The following is a 13,270-nucleotide window of genomic DNA, read 5'->3' on the forward strand; positions in this document are numbered from 1 at the left end:
ACAAAATACTGTACCTAACTTGAGATTAGATTACTTCTAAGTTAGAAATGAAGACTTTATGAATGCTTCTGTAAAAAATATTGCAACTACCAATTCAAAAGAACTATGCTAATACAAGTAAAGGCATCAGAGGCGATGAAATCCTTCCCGAGATTAAATAGAATAATTTGTACACATTACATCAGAACAATCAGTCATTCCTTGCACAATGCCTCTCCCCCTTCGAGAGATTTTGGTTTAAAAAAACATGGGCAAATTTATTGCTAGATTTCTTACAATTGTGAAAAAGTTTTTTAGCAGAGTTGACAGAGTTAAATACAGTATATCTAACGTTGTAACTTTAAACATTTATAAGTGCTTCCTTACAAAAAAATCACAAGACCTACCAGATTATCAGAAATTTTATGTGAATTTTAACTATCATTTTTCAATCTGAAATCACATACATGCTATATTTAAAAGAAAAACCAACACTTCTGATAAATTAAGAACAATTGAATTGCATAATGTTTGCCATTTTTGGTTATCTATTTTCATTGTTTATCTATTTAGTGTATCTATTATTTTCTTTTGAGAGAGATTACAAGGAGTTATAAGGATTTTATATGTCTCAAAGACTTCTTAGTCCATTTGTGCGGACTTCATTTGTTCTTGGGTAGAGCTAATTAGTTTAAACATTTAGACTACTTATGATCCTGTGTAACTTATTCTTGAATTTATTTACCGAGAGAAATATTTCAAATAAATCTATTTAAATTAGTATGCTAAATTAAAAATGATAATTCAAGTAATAACTGTTGCTTTTAGGAAATAAAAAATATCCTTAAGTAGTTTGACTTTATCAGCTGATTTGGAAAGCATATATGATAGTGTTAATCAACTTATAAACATAAACAACAGAAAAGATAAAAATTTGCTATGTATTTATTACTTAATACAATATTAATATTGTATGTGAATGTTATATACATTAGTACTGTATAGGATACTGTTATTTACCTGTAAAGAACAATACACAGGGCATTTAGTAAATAATGTATTCTTATGGGAAAAATTCATTTTGTACATGCAAATTTTGGAAATTAATTAATCTTAGATATTGCAAGTCGAATGTAATGCCCTCTTTTAAACTCATCATTATGACTATAAACTAAAACCTTCAAATGCAGACAGTGCCTCACAAAAAACCTTTGCTAAGAGAGGTTGCTGGAAGACCTCAACTGTGAAGTTCTGTACTTCAAGGCTTTGTGGTACCTCTCAAAGTGTAGCTGACAAAGACCTCAACTAGCTAACAGACTGGGATACCACTTGGCATGTGGTCATCTAAGAGCAACCAGGGTCATCCCGAGTCCCTGTGTAATCAGCACTCAGTTGATTGTAGACGGACTAGATTGAACGGCAGAAAGGCAACTGAGTGTGTCTGCTAGTACATTCCTCTTGCACAGAATATATCTGGCTGACAAATCTAAAGCTAGGAATGCCACCCCAATGTGCATCGGCTTTGTCAGCTCACAGATTGAGTGAGGATCGTGCCCCCTCGATTGATGAATGCCACTAAATTGTGTTGTTGCAACAACATTACAGAGTGCCTCTTAAATGTTCTTGGAGTACTTGCAGTGCTAGAGAGGTAGCCCACCTTCTAGGACATTCCTGAGTAGACGCTTCTTCTGACCACGCCCCTGAGACAAACAGGTCATTCATGTGTATTCACCGCTCCTCTTTTAAGGGGGCCGGCTGGCTAATGACATTTTTTTAAGGACAGGACTTTGATATTCATACCACTTAATAAGGTGACTTAGAGCATCTCCACTCTGCATAGGATTTTTGCCTCTGACCTTTGGTTCTGTGACGCCAGGGTGATTTATCCTGAAAATGAGTGTTTTTCAAATTCTATCTCCTTCCTTGATAATATTAAGACCCTGGATTACTACTCTAATATATAGACCTGATGTTAGTTTACAAGGAGAGAGATTGAAAAGAGTTGAAATTTTCAGGTATTTAGGATCAACAGTTGCAGAGGATGGTGATCTGGGGGCAGAAATAAACCACAGAATACAAGCAGGATGGAAGCATTAGAAAAAAGGGTGTGGAGTACTATGTGACAGGAAAATAGGGGTTAAGTTGAAAGGTAAAGTACACAGGACAGTTGTGAGACCGGCAATGATGTATGGAATGGAGACGTGGGCACTAAAGAAGACAGAAGAGAAGAAGATGGATGTGGCAGAGATGAGAATGTTGAGATGGATGTGTGGGGTGAAAAGAAAAGATAAGATACAGAATGAAGTAATTAGGGGTACCACAGGAGTTAGAAAACTATCAGATAAGATCCAAGAAAGTAGACTGAGGTGGTACGGTCATGTCATGAGAAGAGATGAACAGTATATTGGGAGGAGAGTGATGGAAATGGAGGTACAGGGAACGAGAAGGAGAGGGAGACCAAAGCGAAGGTGGGTGGACTGTATCAAGGATGACCTTCGATCAAACGGATTAACCGGTGATGAGGTGTGGGACAGGTAGATGGAGAAAGCTGACCAGAAACATCGACCCCACATAGAAGTGGGAAAAGATGTAGACAAAGAAGAAGAAGAAGAAGATCAAATATAAATCAGGGAAAAAAGTAAAAAAAAAAGTGACAAAAATTGGAAAAAAAGGGCTCTATTTGATTGTTTTATAATGTCTTTCTAAGTTATATACCATATTTTAATACTACAGTATATCTTTAAAACTAAGGGAGATGATAGAAATAAGTATAGTTTTGAGATACGAGCGTTCAAAGTTTTTCTTTGTATTTTTACAAAAGCATTATTAATAAATCATGATTATTATGAATTTTATGTTCCTTTTTGGATATTAATAAACCAAAACAATGTTATTTATCATGATTTAATTACAAATAAAATTCTTTGCCCAATATCTTGCTTCTTTAGGCTCCTGGTTGCTCCTTTACTAACTCTGCTAATATTGACGATATTACCCACTTCTCAACTCTTATTAGACTGAATTTTCTTCTTTCTCATGTGATCGAGATGTTGAAATTGTCTTTTCCTCTTTGGCATGATGAAATTCTTGCTGAAACCAAGAAAAAGACGTAAAAGCGAGCAAATATCAGAGGTCAAACTCAAATGTGTACTCTCTCTGAGGCTTGTGCTAGCACTGAAGGGTGTAATCATAAAATCCTGTCTTGTTACTCAAGGAATCTATACATATGCCATTAATCACAATTTGTTTTAAATTAAAATGTAATGATTATCAAAATTTACAATAACAAAAGAAATACTGCATTTTCTAGTAGGGATCAATATTTTTGGCTTATTGAGTTACTTTTACTGATTACCATGTAACTATGAAAGTAAGAGGAATTTTGACAAAATATTTTGTATACTCATTCTAGACAGTCATACGAAGTTCAGTGAATTTTTTCAGAATTTTGCGTTTTTCATCCTATACCCTATATATTGGCTTACCGGCCGGGCCCTTTAATGCATCTGATCACAGCTGCACGTCTGGTGGCGGAGAGTTGAGTGTGATTCCAATGGTGAGAGTTTCCTTGTTCAACCAGCAGATAAGACTGTCTCAAGCCTCCTGTCCTGTTGGAACAGGAAGTAAAGGGAAATTCTTGAAGGCTGACCAGTGATCTTTCAAACACCACTGAAGAAGATCTCTGTTGGAGGCGACTGTGAGGAACAAGCTTTTTCAGCAAGGATAGGTATACCCTGAGCTGGTATTTCTGTTTTTATCAGAAACGGATGCACTACCCATTTGAGTGTACTGCTGTGATTGCCTGACAGAAATACTCTTGCTGCCGCAGTTTCTATCAGTATGCCAAAGTACTCCAACCACTGATTTTGACGAATAATCCCTGGGTTAAGCCAGGGGCATGTGCGCACAAGTGGCGGAAGCAGATGAATTCCATGAGTGGATGGAAAAAGCAAAAGACCTCTTCAGTGTATTCTTTGGTGTTGCTAAGACAGATGGTGGAGAAGGCTCAACTCTCTTCCTCCCCATCAAGACATATCCGTGCCACTATACAGAAGGCCACACACCTACTCTCAGCTCGTTGAAATGCTTAAAAACAATCATACCTCTAAAGAGAAGCACAGAAAGAGTGTAAATCTAGTTGGTCTACACATACTCTGGTTGTAAAGTCCACCATTTTCCAGGGAAGTACAAATCTCTTGCTTCACATCCATAGAAATCAAACAGCCAGCACTCATTTACTGAAAGAAAAGGATAATTAAAATATTCATTAATGGTCCAACTGTACGTCCATACTCATTGCAGCAGACAACAAAATGGAAAGCTTCTGGCAGGTGGGGAGGCAGAGCTTCTCGCCCTTGCTCAACCCCTGTAGTCGACTACCCTGTTAATGATTTCAGCAGCTGGTTCCAGCTAATGCTGAAAAATTATCTCTGTTTATGGGATGAAAGGTATGTATATACGTAAGAACAAAGTTAACTTCAAACAATGGTTAATATATTCATTGGTTACTTGAAGTTGCCAGTTACCTGGATTAGGTTATGCAGGTAATTAGTTTTACATTTTTGATATCTGGTGATAATAGAAAGTAAGACCATGAACCAATGATGGTAGGGCAGACCGTTATGGTATCTTCGAACGTAAGTTGTCAAAGGAGTATAAAGCCTTCTTCCTATTCCGGATAGGGTAGGTGCTGTTAATTTGGGCAGAATATATCAACATACGTGGGTTTTGTGACTATGGGTATGTGACTCAATGGTGTTACAGTTTTTGAGATGCAATTATTCCCTTATTTCAGTCCTGTCATTAATAAAGAAGTAGCTTAATTAATATAGTAGCGACTCAGTGGGTTATTGGCACTCAAGAAAGTCTTCAATTTCAGATTTGTTAGTGATTCTATATACTGTTGGACACAGGAATTGTTCATGGGTGATCTTGTTCCACATTCTCTCTGTCTCGTGTAAGGACAACTTTTCTTTATAAAAATCTTATGAGGACTGCTGATACATATGCTAAGTCATTCATCCCTGAACTTCAACATGAGGCAAATGGGAATTTTTTTAAATTTTAGGAGTAAATGTTGATAAATTGAGCTTCAAGAGAAGAAGCAATATGAACATCAGGGGAGGTTCATAGAAATAATAATGTAGTGTGGAACTCAAGGTGTTTGCAGACCATGCCAAAGTATTGGTCAGTTGATAGGATAATGGTGAGTTATCTTACATTGCCAGTATAATCTTTATCAGATTTTTGTTTTATGCAGTGGTATCTATTAACAAGCCCCAGCAAATATTGAGGCATAACTATACAAACTCAATTTAGTTGCAAGAACATTGATATGTGATCACTCCTCAGCAAACTACTAATAAAATTTGCAGATGAGTGGTTAAACAAGTCACCTTTGATAGTAAACCACAGCTTTACTAGCTTAGAAGCCTAATCGGCCATTGGTTCTGTAATTTCTTACTGCATCTGCTGGTATGCATAGTAATAAGAAGTTTGTAATTTTTATGATAATCAACTAGTACTTACAGCTGTTAAAATTTTACGATTTAGGATAGCATATTAACTATTTTATATTGTTGACTATATATGTCTCTCAGCCCCAAAAAATACAAGATACTTTCAACAAGACTGGGCAAAAATATTACTTGTATCTTTAACTTAGAACAAGGTATCTAAACAAATATGAAGAAAAATATTTCAATCAAATGTGATAAGACTTACAAGACTTGATATTTAACCATAAGAGGGAGAGTTCCTTATTAGTACAAACCAATGCTATTCAGAGTTAATCATGTTTGATAGGGAAAAATGGCTTCATATCCCTAAAACATATGTTATTACACGAAACTTTCCTTTTGGTATATAAGATGAATTGCATGAAGAATAATATTGGAATTATACAGTTCATAGAGACATCCAAGACTTGATCTCAGCAGCTGTCTGTTGCATTATACTAATGACTCAAGGAATGAATGTGCTTCATTGCTGTTATAGCAATATGAGTCATACATGGCTAATTATAAGTCATACATGGCTAGTTATAAGAGTTTTCTCAAATGACTTTCCTATCACAGGTAAATTTTTTTGACATATTAAGCATTACCCAAGTAAAAACCCTTGCATATAGGAGGAATCCAAAGCCAAACCAAAATGATTATAAAAGATACTATATGTAATTATAGTAAGTAAAATCATAGGAAATGATAAAAATAAATTATATTGTTGGTACCATTTGTCCAATCCATTGTAAGGTTCATCCAGGTTAGTTCCATTTCCTCTGTAGTATTGTAGGGGTCAAGGGAGGCATGCAATAGGAGGGTCATGCGCTCTACCATGAGAGTGAGTCGTCCGTGAAAGAGCAAACGCATCTTATCCCACCAAGGTAGCGGTGTTGATGGATCACGTGAGGGCTGATTAATCAAACCTAAAGCTGTGGAATTGAACAAAATAAAAATTTAAATTATGAATACAGAATATGTGAATGTTAAAAAATTCATCATTACACACTACTGTATATCATTACAGTACAATTTATTTTACAAATCTATAAAATATCTAAAAAATATCTACGATAGAAATTCTACTACTGTACTTCAATCTAAAACAGTAAAAACACTTTCTCCTAAACAATTTTTCTTTAATCAATGAGAATATAACTGGTATATGTATGTATGTTTTTCTTATTTCATATAAATATTACTTCTTGTTGAGATAAATGATAGTTTCAATCAATGTTTAGCACTGAGCTGGTGTTCTGTTTATAACTTTAATGGAAGAAGCTACAAAGGTGTGAAGAAAAGGGGTCCATGAGAGGTGTTAAATACAGGTGGCCTGGTGTTGACATTAGAATCAGAAAAAAAGGGCCAAGGAATGTTTCAATAAAGACAAGTAGAATAGAGAAGGCTGAAAATATGAATAAGCAATAAAGAAATTATTGGGACTGGAAAGGAAAATAGACAGAAAAACTGTGGGAGTGAACTCTACAGCGTAACAAATGATCCCACAAAAGGTGCCCTGAATTACAAAATAGAATGTGGGAACATTTATTGACAACCAAAAGGTATTACCCCAAAAAACAAGGAAGAAAAGGAAGTGGAGAATAATGCTGTGATATATGGGCAGGTTTTAGAAGTACTGTACAATAAAACTGTTAAACTAAAGATACTGTTATTAAACAAATACACTAAAAGTTTACTTATACATGGGCTATAGACCAGGAAGCACAAAGCAAAATTTTAAACTGCAAACATTACATCACCATTCAGTAGAGTTCACTGCTGTAAAGACATATTTACTAAAGATACTTCAAGTACTGTATATGGAATGTTGGCACAAAGGCTAAAAGGTTTCTCTCATTCTTCCTTCATTTCTATTTCCCTTTCATTTCTGTTATTCACACATATTTCCTGTTCATTTCAGTTTATGTGTATTCATTATATACTTATTCCCTTTCTTATTCCATATTACCCTTATTCCCTTCTTATTTCTTATTATCCTTATTTCCTTCTTTCAGTATTTCTCACTACATCCTTTCTTTATTGATTCTATATAATGCAGATTTTGTAAATACTTTTACTGCATAAAATCTTATTTATTCCTATGCATATAAAAATTTCTGAGACATTTATATGATTTACTCCTAGTCTCGTTTTCTCTAGGACCAAACGATCAAAAGAAAATTGGTTTGATTGCATCCTGTTTCGTTGATAGGCAACTGCTGAGCATATGGCGCATAACACTTATTCATAGTGCTTCCACACAACACCTGGTCATGAAGTGGATATGACATACCCAACTTTCTCTCTCTGCGATCAGACCTCCGCATTGCCCTCATCGTGCCCTTATAGTGCTAAGTGCTTGTGCTTTTAGTGTCTTTGATATTCACTGTCATTTGAGTTCTATCATTATTTGTAAGTTACGAATATGTGTGCTTTAGGATTAATATCTCAAATTCAAAGGATTCCTGGCCGGGTTATGATGGACGCTCCTGTGGTACATTTGTGAGGCAAGTAAAAGTAGATCCATACCCGGTTAGTCTTCTTGCCAAGGTAAAATATGTTCTGAGAAATCACCATGTGAGTACTGTAGGGAGTGGTCGTTCTCCCAGTGGAAGAGATACCGTTTTACCTTATTTCTCGTTTTTTTTTTTTTTTTTTGTAGTGTATAAATGAAAAATCTATTTTTACTTTTCTTAATATATTTTTTTTCAATTGTTGATTACTTCTCTAGTAGTCTATTTATTTCCTCGTTTCCTTTCCTTACTGGGCTATTTTTCCCAGTTGGAGAGCTTGGGCTTACAGCATCCTGCTTTTCCAACTAGGGTTGTAGCTTAGTTAGTAATAATAATAATAATAATAATAATAATAACAATAATAATAATAATAATAATAATAATAATAATAATAATAATAATAATAGTGGCGAAGAGATGTGTGACTTTGTGAGGTACTTACCTGAATCATAAACTCCCGGTGTATTGCTCTCCAGTCCCAGACCAAGCTGCAGTAATGGAAGACTCATTCCAACTCCCAAGAAGAGGACTAGACTTTTATGCCTATCCACCATTCTCTCTGATCATCAGAAATTGAAGAGTCCAAACATCCAAGGGAATCAGAGTAATGCTAGTAGCTTCGAAGTGGCCAACAGGGGAATGGTATTCGGACCTGCTGGAACTTCTCAAAGAAGTTCCAAGAAAACTTCTGGAATGGTCAAACCTGCTCTGACAACCACACAATAAAATTTAACAATGCAGTATATTGCTTGTCTCCTCACAGTTGGAGAGTATCCAGCACCTCCTCTGAAAGAAAGGCTTCTCGAAACAAACCGCGAAACAGCTTTCTTGATATCTCTGAAAGTCTTCTGCAGCATACCAGGCAAAGTGGAAAATCTTCTGTGATTGGTGTGTTAGGAAGAATATTGCTCAACTCAAGGCCACTATTCCACTGATTGAAGGCCTTTTGGTGTTCCTAAGAAACAAGAAGTCTCTTTCAGTCACTGCAAAAGGCTACCACTTGGCCTTGAGCCAGGTATTCAAACTGAAAGGGCTTGACCTTTCCTGGTCTTGGGAACTCTCAGCTCTCATAAGAAGTTTTGAGTAGTGTTGCTCTCCTCGAGAACTCAAACCCCCCTTCCTGTGATGTGACATAAGTTCTACGGGTTTTAAGACAAGCCCCTTACAAACATTTGAACAACGCCTTACCTTAAAGAGCATCTTCCTCTTTGCCTTAGCTTCAGCCAAGAGAGTAAGCAAATTACAAGGTTCATCTCATCTCATGTCATCTTCCAGAATGTGGAGATACCTATCTTTGTCTTTTATTCCCAAATTTGTGGCCAAAACCTAGAATTCGGTTGAAAATTATCTCAGATTTGAGTCTTTTACAATCTTGTCTCTCAAATAGGTAACTAATGATCCGGATGACAGTTACTATGTCCTGAAAGAGCAGTGTGTAAATATCAGAAAAGAACACAATATCTTAGGCTTAAAATTTAACCCAACCCAACCTAACCTAACCTAATCTAACCACAGCCTACCCTCTCCTGTTATCTACCACAAATGAAGCTTAATAGGCCTAATCCCCTACTCCTACTACCTCAGCGGAGGAAGCAGCAAGGCCTATCAGAACTGCGTCACAATCGCTCACCATTCATTCATATTTCTAGCACGCTCTATTGCCCCTCTCACATCTATTCTCCTATCACCTAGAGCTTTCTGTACTTCATCCATCCACCCAAACTTTGCCTTCCTCTTGTACTTCTCCCATCAACTCTTGCATTCATCGCCTTCAACAGAATCCTTCAGGGGGAGTCACCCCGACAGTGCTCGAAGACTGATGGATAAATCTGAAGAGGTGATGATGTAGACGACTCTGGCACATGAAACAATCAGTCTCATGAGTGCATGTGTCAGGATCTTGTTTTCTGACTGAAAAGAAGAGAGTTCTCAGATTCACAGAACTGTTATCAACTAGATCCAGGACCAAATTAGCAAGGTCTAATCATGGTATCTCCAGAGAAGGCCTTGACCATTGCGGAGCACCAAAGCTCCGATCAGTGACACGGGTCCTAACTGAAGGTGGTGCCAAGGATGCTTCACCCAATTTGTGAGGGCAAGAACATCCACAAAGGAACACTTGAAATCAGGGTTCTATGCTTCCATTAGTACTGGGACAGGGTCTCGTACCTGTTAGCCAAAAGAATCCTGAGTACTTCTAACTTCAGAGTGGCAGGCTGTTCTGGAGAGCTACTCTCTCCCAGAGAAAATTAGTATTTTGAACTAGAGACAGAACCTTCATAACCAGACATTGAAGACATACCAGTCATCAGGGAGAGAATGATCTCTAGTACCAATCATGGAAGAGACAGAAGACCTTGAGCATTCACTGGATGAGTCAGTGGCAAGGGGTGTGGACGGGGACCACCTGGGTGTCATCCAAACCTCATTGAGGAGCGGTGGTGTTGTCAAGAGACCTATTCTTGCAACTATTCATTGCCTCCTTTGACTTCAACTCCTGCTTCTTCTTCTTGTTACTTGAAGAAGTGTCAGAAACAGAATTGGAAGACGAGGAAGATAAGGTAGAATAGCTGGAAGAGGAGTGACCTTGCTTTCTCCTACCAATCTTTTCCTCAGGGTCTGCAAGCAGAAAAGTCAATGTCTGAGAGACCATTGAAGATGATGCTCCTCACAGGGAAAAACACCATGAGTTACTCTGCCTCAAACTTGAGACTGGTGGCCATACTCTCAATACAGGATACAGCAATTTTCCAAGTAAAAAAGGTAAAAGAGGGCACCCTAACTCCTTCAATACATTGTTGACAGAGGGTACACTTGGGCACACACAGGACAGTGCATGTCTGTCCCACCTGGCTACTGGGTTAGACAGGTTCAAACTGGGTGTCATTGAACCCTTCCCCATGCAAAGAGAGGTGGTGTTGTTAAGAGACCGTTCTTGTAACTATGACTGTCCTTCTTGAACTTCTTCAACTTGTTGTTGTTGTAGAAGTGTCAGAATCTGAAGAATAGGAGAAGGAAGACAAGGAAGAAAGAGAATGAACTGATCTGTTCTATTTACCAACTTTCTCCTCAAGCTCTGCACTCAGAGAAGTTGAAATCTGAGCGACAATCAATGATGAAGCTCCCACAACAGGAGAAACCGTGTAAGGAACCACAACATTGGGGGACAGTGCCACAGGGGAAACAGCAGGCAAACTCACCGGAAATAGTATCACAGACACACAATCTGGGGTCACAGGCACTGAGGGGGAAGGAACCACAGGCCCTGGTCAAAAACAAAAGGCAGGGGTAACAGGCACTGGGGTGAGAGGCACAGGGGAATGACACTGTAGCTAAAGAGGGGATGGGCACCAATATGCAATAACAAGTTTAACAACTCCATAATCTCCTACAGCCTTCTGGCTTCAGCACTTCCCTTATCAAAAGGCTAAAAGCCTAATTATGTGCTACTTGGCTTAGGGTGCACTAAAGGGATCATCAGAAACATCGGAGACACAAGGGTGAAGTTGCCTTAGCTGCCTGCTCCCTCAAAAAAGACATCAAGGTCCTACCTGCAAGAGCCTTCCTTAGATTAAGTGTTGTTGGCATCCTGCGAGGAAGAGTTTCCAGCACATGTAGTGAGGTGGTCACCTCACACTCCACCATCCGTGGAAAAAAAAAAAAACTCCCCAAGCTGATTGCACTTCCCCATGCTTTTGAGGCGTACTCCCCATGACCACACCAGGGCCATATATCCAGAAGCTTCAGCAATCAGTAAATGTGATCAGGAGTGTAAAGTGCAAACCAGTCTCTCTCTCATTGTCATGGATGTTGCCAAGAATGATGCTAGAGAGGACATGGATTTCTCGTTTCTCATAGAAAATAGTGGATTGGCCAAGGCACCAGCTAACCATTGAAATATTATTACTAGAGAATTATTGGGTCATTTGACTGGCCAGACAGTACTACATTGGATACCACTCTGGTTACAGCTCATTTTTCCTTTACCTTCATATACACAAAATAGTCTGGTCTATTTTTCACATATTCTCCTCTTTCCTGATACACCTTACAACGGTATAATAACTGAAAAAAAATCTTCTTCACTTAAGGGGTTAACTACTGCACTGTAATTGTTCAGTGGCAACTTTCCTCTTGGTAAGAGTAGAAGAGACTCTTTAGCTTTGATAAGCAGTTTTTCTAGAAGAACACTACAAAATCAAACCGTTCTTCTATAGTCTTGGGTACTGCCATAGCCTCGGTACCATGGTCATCCACTGTCTTGGGTTAGAGTTCTCTTGCTTGAGGGTACACTCAGACACACTGTTTTCTTATGTCTTTTCCTCAATGGGCTCCTTTACCTATTGGACTCCCTGGGCTTATAGTATTCTGGTTTTCCAATTAAGGTTGTAGCTTAGCAAATAATAATAATAATAATAATAATAATAATAATGATGAAGATGATACCCACCTAATGGGAGAACACAATCTTCACTCAGAGGTAGACAGTAGCTGGAGACTCCTCTCCTGAAGGAGAGGTCAAAATGACCCTTGGGAGGAGTTGAGTCACAACTGTTTCTTTCCTTTCCCAGTAGTCCTCAATTTTGGTGTGACTGGACCCCTGCAGGTGAGGACATGTCGTCAACTACACCTACAGTACTCCCGGCCAGGCTGGAGGGGTCATAACAGGAGTCACAACAATCCTTCAAGCACAATTGAGATACCAGCTCTTGACATCAAGGAGCAGTATTGGCGAGTAATGAGATATTGCACGATGTCCATATAACGTCTCAGGAATGACCTAAGAGCAAATGCTAATGTCCAACCGGCAGCGCTCATGCTCGGTCTTGTATGAGACAGAGATCCGATAGTAGCATAAGCTCCTAATCCTCATATACGCTACTCCTACTAATTGGTCTCTGGGACTTTGTCCATAAAGGGGAAAAAAGGGTGGAGCCCTTTCATCACAAGACACTGTGAAGAAACAAAATTGTTGGGCTTCTGGCCAATGGCAACGACTGTCTTAGGAAATCTATGAAGAAACAGAAGTACCAAGTAATATGTCTTCAACACTATCAGGACATGGAAAGATGCTGAAGATAAGGCCGGGGCCCTCTCAATCAAATTGGCAGTAGCAGAAACTTCTTCCCACTCATGTAGGAATAAACAGTAACAGGAGTGCTGTTACACAAAAACAAGAAAGAGCATATTGTAATGGTACACAGATAACTGTCACTTAGCTACAGTTATCGCGAAAACTGCAAAACCTTACTTCTCTGTTAATATCCATCACATTCA

At 38.2% G+C, this 13,270-nt stretch overlaps 1 protein-coding gene across 1 annotated transcript in view; it reads right to left on the reverse strand.

The window, feature by feature from the left end:
* LOC137653565 (protein hobbit-like) overlaps positions 1 to 13,270 on the reverse strand; it is a 572,883-nt gene that overhangs the window by 365,491 nt on the left and 194,122 nt on the right. Inside the window, 1 exon segment of the mRNA XM_068387072.1 lies at positions 6,212 to 6,412. Coding sequence (XP_068243173.1) covers positions 6,212 to 6,412 — 201 coding nt within the window.

The sequence above is a fragment of the Palaemon carinicauda genome, chromosome 14 (genome assembly GCF_036898095.1).
Source record: "Palaemon carinicauda isolate YSFRI2023 chromosome 14, ASM3689809v2, whole genome shotgun sequence".
NCBI classification, from domain to species: Eukaryota; Metazoa; Arthropoda; class Malacostraca; order Decapoda; family Palaemonidae; genus Palaemon; species Palaemon carinicauda.